General features: G+C 54.7%; 1 protein-coding gene across 1 annotated transcript in view; it reads left to right on the forward strand.

The window, feature by feature from the left end:
• Positions 1–4,659: 4,659 nt before the first annotated feature.
• The window catches only part of DUOX1 (dual oxidase 1), a 30,108-nt gene continuing 26,755 nt past the window's right edge, over positions 4,660–8,012 (forward strand). The window contains 4 exon segments of the mRNA XM_004380743.1: positions 4,660–4,717; positions 6,568–6,651; positions 6,847–7,011; positions 7,838–8,008. Of these exon segments, the coding sequence (XP_004380800.1) occupies positions 4,660–4,717; positions 6,568–6,651; positions 6,847–7,011; positions 7,838–8,008 (478 nt within the window).

An 8,012-nucleotide genomic window follows, 5' to 3' on the forward strand; every position in this document is an offset into this window, starting at 1 on the left:
ATAAAATATTTTTATAAGAATGACTCATCTCTATTAACATGGTGCTTCAAAGAAACACTAACAAAAGCTTTCCGTATCTTAAGCATAGAAGAACAACATTAACTTATTTTTAATTCTCCAAAATATTTATTAAAGATGACTAAGCAAAAAGACAGTTGGTGATTTTTACAACAATTAAAAAAAAGAAAGACAGCCTGTGAATAAAGTTTACATTTCCTAATTTTTTCTTGTCCAGTTTAATAACTTAGGTTTTCCTTAATCGACACTGCCTAATTTAAAGTTAATTTTCCATGACTCTGATTCGAGTTTGGTTTTCATTACTAAACTATCAGGCCTCCTGCATGAAGAGGTGGGACTGAAATGAAACGTTTCCACACACAGCAATCTGGCTTTTCCTACAAAGCTCGTGTTTTCCTCTGGAACACCTTCCTCCCTGGCTTGACAAGTAGAGTCTGACAGTAGAATGTCTTCTGATCTCAGACAATCCCATGTCAGCGTTCACTAGGCCCACTTGTCCCCTAGCTGACCACCATGATTTGCATATATACACAATGTACATTTGTATAAATATGCAGACTTTTCTAAGATACAATCAGACACATACATATAAGCTCCTAAAAACACAGAGACACAGATTCCCTCATTCTCCGTAACAGAGACACCTAGAACACTCCATCAGAGGACGCTGTGACAAAATGGTGGTGATTTCTCACTGGGTTGGACCAATCCCCACACTTCAGGGTCCTTCTTTCTCACCTGGCCGGTGGAAGATTTCAAATACTGAAGCCTTTTCTCATTCCCAGATGTATTTCAGACACAGTTAACTAATCCCCAGTTACCCCAGGATGAAGTCGGGTTCCCTTGTAAGTATGAGGGGTGGGCAAGAGATATAGTTACAATCTTTAAGAAAACTCAGCCTAGTACAACTCCAGTCTTCAGCATTCAAAGTTAGTTAAGGGCTTGGTTAGTGCCCGATGACCTCTCTCGTAGCTTGATGGTATCTTCTTCCAGAAGTCTCTCCCTGCCTATCTCACCCATCTACCAGAACACACAGAATAAAGACTACCAATTCTCTACAAAGAGGTGGGGGAGGGGTGACATGTCCGGAGTCACCAAGAACTCTAATTGGTGAAGCACAGCTACTAGAAGGTGATTTATTTCTCCGGTAGGGGCTGACTCCATGAAAAGCTTATAGCTCTAGCTGGCTGGTAGAACCCTGGGAGAAACTCCTGTCCAAGACTGTCCTCTCCAAGGAAGGTGTGCGTGCGGGTGTGCGTGTGTATGTTGATTCAGCAAAGGAGGAGTTAGGTGGAGAAACAAAGGAATCTGAAAAGTGAGTTGGGGCAGGATTCCCCAGTAAGTGCTGAGGTGGGTAAGGAGCTCAGGGGTGCTGAATCAGGTAAGCCAAACTATCCAGAATCCAGTTGAGCCGAGATAAAAATTCTCTGCGTGTAGACCGTGTGGCATTTATAGCCTTATGAGCTTTCCCTGCCTCCTCTTAGTTTCTTACCAAACTTTCTGTTTGGAGAACCACCAGCTGATCTGAGCTTGGTCTAGGTGGACTCAGGAAGTGCGCCCCTAGGGGCCAGGGTGGGGGTGGCACTTCAAGGCCGGCTCCAGACCAGCTCTGACCGCTTGGACCCCGCAGGCACACCCCGCAGCCACCTACACCCGGACCGCTGTTTCTTACCTTCGCCTTTTCGAAGCAAAGCGTTCGTGGCAGCCGTTCGCCTCTTTCTGGTGCAACCTCACACGCCGCGCTCCGGGGGATGGGAGTGGGGAGGAATTGGATCCCGACGTTCTGGCAACAAAAGCTCGCGCCCTTTCTCTCGGTGGGACCCTTCCCAACTCGCACTCCTTCCTCTCTTAACTCACAGGCTGTGACCCGACAAACCGCGTTCAGGGTACTTCCCAGTCCTCCCACTCGAAGTCCTCAGCCTTCTCGGATCGCCCCCAAGGCTCTGAGGAGCTGCTGCCCCCTCCCTCCTCTCGCCGCCGCCACCTCCACCCCAGGCCTCGGACACAGAAGGGGCGAGTGTGGTACCGCCCCGCCCCGTGCCTACTCCCTCTGCCGCCGTCCCTCCAAACCTGCTTCGCCACACCCCGGGCCCAGTACCCCTCCCACGGGTGGCTCCAGAGCAAACCTAGCGTTGCAGTCCGCGATCCAGCGCACGCGGGCGTGGCTCGTAAGGCGGTGGGAGCCTGAGATGTCCCGGGGAGCTCCGGGAGGGCAGTAATCTCGACCCTTAGAAGGTCTCAGAACAGTTGTCTTGCTTTGACGCCTGGCCAGGCCTGCGGGCGTTGACCGACTCTCTCGGTGCTAGAGCCCAGAGGCGACAGTGTGGAGAGGATTTGGGGAGAGACTCCCTCTTCAACCTCCCCTTCTACCGGACACCCCACCACCACCACCACCACCAGACCAGTAGAGGCAACTTGCCCTTTTCGCCACCCACGTGGCCGCATTAGCCCACCGCTTGGCACGGACTAGACGTCCCCCCACACCTGAGCCCCAGGAACCCGCACCGTCTCACCTTGCGCGCCCCGGGCCCCTCCTCGGCGCGCCAGCCCCTCTCCCGCCCCACCTAGCCCCGCCCCGCTCCGCCTCTGAGCCGGGCCCGCGGTCTTTCTTCACCCCCGGGCCCGCCCGCCCCGGCGCAGAGCTGGCGTGGGAGCCGCAAGGGAGCGCGCGTCGAGAGCTCGGCTGCGAGCCCGGCGAGAACCAATCCGCAGCCCGGAGCTCCCGGGATGCCGTGGCCGCAGGTCAGATCCAAGGGCTTCTCTGGCGGTGGGTCTGGGCGCTCCCGGGGAGGGCGCTCTGAGCGCAGGGCCGCGGCGGAGCGAGCCCCAGCTCCACCACGTTTCCGAGGGAAGGGGAATTCTAGCTCCGCTGTGCCTAGGATCTTAGCCTAAGGCCCAAATGGCTGAGATCCGGGGGCCCGACTTCCACCCCACCAAGGTTTTGGGAGACTGGGCTGTTCCGGACCTGGGGCTGTTAGGTAGCCTACCTTGCCTGGGCTTAGGGAATCTCTCTGGGCCTCCTCCTGAAACCAGCACATCATGCCAGGGAGGGAACTTTGGGCCTTTAGGGTTCAGCCTTCCCTTGGGACCAGGCTAGTATCCCTATGGCCTTGATTCATCTTGCGACCACCCCAGAGTCACCACTCTAGGACTTCAGGCTGGGAAAGTGGCCATGTGAGAAAAGAGTCTGTGTTTTCTCCCTGGCTCTGCCACTGCCTGGGGCCTTGCCGCCCTGCCCTGGGCCGTGCCTTTCTTTCAAGTTGTTGGGAAGATACTGCCCATGTTGCTGTGTAAATCGTTAAGGGCCACCCACTCACAAGGAGCGGTTATTAAGCATACTCACCTTCCCCTTCAGGTTGTCCCCACAACCGGGCCAGAGAGTCCACCGCCTGTCTTTCAGGGTTGAGGGCTACACTGGTGTTTAGTGCCCAGGACCCTGAAGACATGGCATAGGGGGCGAGGGCTGAAGGAGCAGGACATCCTGCATCAGGGAAGGACGACTGTGGCCACTTCTGCATGTCCAGCCTTACAGCTCCAACCCTTCAGGGCACAGCTCCTCACAGGCCTCCTCATAGGCCCAGGACACACACACACACACCAAGGCCAGCATCTGGACAGGCTCTGAGGGATGAAGCAGAGGAATACTGAGCTTTCTGAGTTATGGCAGGGCCTAGGTTCCTAGGTTTCCTCATTTGTTTCATGGGAGATGGGAAGTGGGGAGGAGGTCACCCTCAGGGTTCCCTTGTCTGTTATTCGAGAACCTATGCAGGAGCCCTAAGGGTTTGGATGGAGATGAGGCTTTCCCTGAGCCCCCTAATCTCCAGGTTGCCTTTAGGAGGTCTTTGCTGGCCTTAGTCACTCCTTGTGCTGCCCAGGAGTCCCAGCCCGAGTCCCCTGTTGCCTCTGTTTCCCTGTTGTCCTTGTGTAGTTTGCTGGCCTGGGGAGACAGAGCAGGAGCCTGCACCAGACATATGGGCACCTGATACTCCATTCATCCTGAGTCCACCCGGAGGAGCCAGACTCTGGCTCAACCACGCTCTATCACATTTGCATAACACCTGTCACTGGTTTTGCTTTGAATTCCACTCCATTCTCACATTGATTCTGGCAACCATGCTGGGAGGTAGGCAGTGCCGCCATGCTTACTCCTATAGCCAGAAGAGGAAGCCAAGATCCAGGCTGCATAAGCGACTTACCTAAGATCACACAGTGAACTGGCAGCAGTGCTGAGACCTCAGCCCAGTCTTCTGGCCCCCAGCAAAGCTCTGTCCAAGGAACACCTCTGCAGGAAGCTAGGTCAAAGCAAGGTTTTCAAATTAATCTTAGAAGGCAAATTCCACGAAGACAGGAATTTTGTTCATTGCTTAATCCTCAGTGTCTAGATCAGTACCTGGTACGTAATAAGTGGGTGCTCATTAAGTATTTGCTGAATGAGTGAATCTCGAGAGAGAGTAAGCATCCTGCTCATTGCTACCCACTGTGGCCTTGGCCCAGTCTCAGGCCTTGATTCACAGGGGACTACCAAGACCTTGGCCTGATTTCTCCTGAACAGCTAGGGGCTCATTCTCTCTATCCTCTCTCCTTTTCTAGGGTCTCCATTTTGGGATGTTCCAACACCTGGGCCCTATTATCATTTTCATCATGCGCTGCCGACTGGCTCTGGTATGGGCCCTCCTGGTTGGACCATGGGCTCCCGTGGGTGAGTACAGATTGAGGGAGAGACATGGCTGGGACAAAGGAACCCATCATCCTCTGAGCTCCCCTAGGACAGGAGCTGTGTCATATTAATCTCTGCATCCCTAGCCCTTAGATAACACAGTGTCTGGCACATCGTAGGTTTTCATTTCAAGCTTGTGGAATGGATGGGTGGATAATGGAATAAAAACTTTCCCCAAATCCAAAGAATTGGGGAGCATTCCTATTTCATTCCTCGTGGTTTGGGGACGCTTTCTCTCTCCTCTATCTTCTCTATTTTTCCATAAAGTAAGGGTCCCTGACCCAAAAGAGGAAAAGATTAAATAGACACATAAGACAATAAAGCATCTCGGAGTAAGATTGGACCCAATGCTAATGGGAAGTCTCTGATGTTGTAAAACAACACGATCCACAAGAGTTTCATCTTGCTACCTTCAGCTTCGGACAGTGCCTTAGTAGAATCTGGAGCCTTTCTATGTAGTGTGGGTCTCTGAGGAGGGAAGTGGGCTTAAGATGCCACAAGGTTAAAAAGAGTAAGTCCCTGATCATTGGTGGTGGGAGACGCAAGAGCAGGAAGCAGAGAAAACCTGTGGAATCCCCTGTCCTGGTTGAAGGCAACAGCATGGTGAGATGGCCCCTACCCTGTAGCTTCTCCTTGCCCGAGCTGTGCACATCCACCTTCCTTCCCAGACCTCTCCCTGCCTTGCTCTTGGATTTTCCTTTCCTCCCCCAGGTCTTGCTCCTCTTATGCCCAAGAGGCACTCTCCCACACCCTCCTCAAGAGGCACCCTCCTTGTTCTGCCACAGCTCATCTTTTTTTAGAGTCACATGTATGTGGCTGCCCTAGTCCCTGCCCCAATTCCTGCACCCTTCGCTGAGTTCTTTGCTCAAACATCAGGGCCTGAGTCACCCCCACCCCCCATGACCTTAAGGTGAGTGTATGGGGGCAGTGTGGATAGCTCTAAGGTCCTGTCCTTGGTGTGGTAGGGAAACAATGAGAGGATTGGTCTCCTTCTGGCTGGTGAGAGTCCTTTCCTTTGCTCTATTCTCTGAGATGAGCAAAGGGAGCCTCAGCCCTGTTGCCTCCTAGTATGGAGAAAGGAATGTGGCTACTCATCTGATCTACTGACCAAAACCCCCACCCCACTACCTGAGCTCTTCACCCAACAGACCCTAGTTTTTGGAGAGTACAGTGGGGTCAAAAGGAGGAATTATATGGGGGCATGATGTCCCAAAGAGAGAAGGAGTGACATCACCTACATGGCAAGCTCAGTCCCTGACCCCACCCAGGAAACTGGGGAAAAGACCAGGGTAGCAACAGGCCCCAAAGCTGCAGCCCCATAAGCCCACACCCTTGCCCTGGGCTCTGCTCAGCCAGAGAGGGCCGGCCCCACCCCACACTGCCCCTGCCCAGGGATGGATCATAGAACGACATATCCCTCCCAGGTGTGGGGTAGGGCTGGCTCTTGCCTGGTATGGTGTCTTAGGGCTGGGAATGATTTCTGTCCTGCTGTGTCGCCCAGGGAGTGGAGGTGTGAGGGGAGGGGGCAGCTCTTGCATCCTCTTCCCCATTGCCACCGTTCTCCTCCAGTCCCCTCTTCCTCTCTAGGGCTGTTTGTCTTCATACATGCACCTGGCTCCTTTACGCATCCTGCCACATCTCCCTGACTGAGCAGCTTAAACATTGGGCTTCACTTGCCCTGGTTCTCCCCTCTGCATCCTACCCCCATCTGTGCTGGGTGCCCACTCTCTCCATCTCTAAATACCATGCTCACACGACTGTTTCCTGCGGGCCCACCTGCTCTTTCACACACTGATTTGCACAGCTGCCCCCTCTTCTCCCTTCTCACACAGGGTCCCAGAGCTCCATTTCATGGGAGGTGCAGCGATTCGATGGATGGTACAACAACCTCATGGAGCACAGATGGGGTAGCAAAGGTAGGTGAGAACCAAGCAGAGACAGAGACCCAAGGCCAGGGTGGGTACTCATGGCTGAGGGACAAGGACTGGCAGGTACCAGCAAAGGCACATCCATTTCCAAAGTTCTAGGACCTATGATACGGAGAGAAGCCTGGGAGAGAGGAGGTCAGGGAGCCCCCTGAAGATTCATCCTTGTACTATCCTTCCCACTAGGCTCTAGGCTGCAGCGCCTGGTTCCAGCCAGCTATGCAGATGGCGTTTACCGGCCCTTGGGAGAACCCCACCTTCCCAACCCCCGAGACATCAGCAACACTGCCATGAGGGGCCCTGCTGGGCAGGCCTCACTACAAAACCGCACAGTGCTGGGGGTCTTCTTCGGTGAGGGCCTCAGCCTCTAGGGGAGGAAGGCCAGTGGGGTAGGCTGGACACCTCTGTGCCTGAGGAGGGTGGCCAGGGAGTGAGGAAGAGGAGTGATGGAGGGTCTGAGAAATGACTGGGGAGAGATGGAGGGGGAGGTGATGGGGGAGGGGTAGGCGTGGGGAGCAGAGAGAGGGAGGATCCAGGCTGAGGTGAAGTCTAGTTGGGAGAGGCATAAATCTGCCCCAGAAGAAAAAAGATGAGGGGTGAGGGAAGGAAATGGGGGGGCATCACTGCATCTTGGGCTGGTTGATGGGGGTGGGTAGAGGCACGAAAATAATCTGGTAGGGCCTCTCATGGGGGCCCTGTTCTTCTTTGTCCCTGTGGTTCCTGGGACTGGCTCAGGGCAGGGTTCTGATGCTGGCAGAAAGATGAGGAGGGGTCAAAACGGGGTGCCAGTAGAATAACCCCAGTGGCTGAGGGTCAGTGGCTAGCCCAGCAGGGATGCCCGGCTCCTGCTGGCCATTCAGGAAGCCCATACTTGCTCCCAGTGCTCAACATCCCACTAAGGCTGCCAGGCCTCTGGGCATGTTGGAGCTGGTGCTGCCAGCCTGCTGGCCTAGGCACACTCACTGGGCACCTCCCAGTTACCCAGGAGAAGGCCAATCCTGCAACCCAACAAAAGCCTGGACCAGGGTGTAGGTACAGACCAGCCAGGGCAGACAGAGGATTGGGAAGGGTGGGGACAGGGAGGTCAAGGCTTGGACTTGCCCGTAATGGCTCCTGAGTCTTTCGACGGGAGTGGCCCTCAGCCGGTCCTAGCACCCTCCTTCCACGTTGTAAGCAGGCTACCACGTGCTCTCGGACCTGGTGAGTGTGGAGAGACCCGGCTGCCCCGCCGAGTTCCTCAACATCCACGTCCCACGCGGAGACCCCGTGTTCGACCCCGACCAGCGCGGGGACGTGGTGCTGCCCTTCCAGAGGAGCCGCTGGGACCCCGAGACGGGACAGAGCCCCAGCAA

This window comes from Trichechus manatus, unplaced genomic scaffold, assembly GCF_000243295.1.
Source record: "Trichechus manatus latirostris isolate Lorelei unplaced genomic scaffold, TriManLat1.0 scaffold00076, whole genome shotgun sequence".
Classification (NCBI taxonomy): Eukaryota; Metazoa; Chordata; class Mammalia; order Sirenia; family Trichechidae; genus Trichechus; species Trichechus manatus.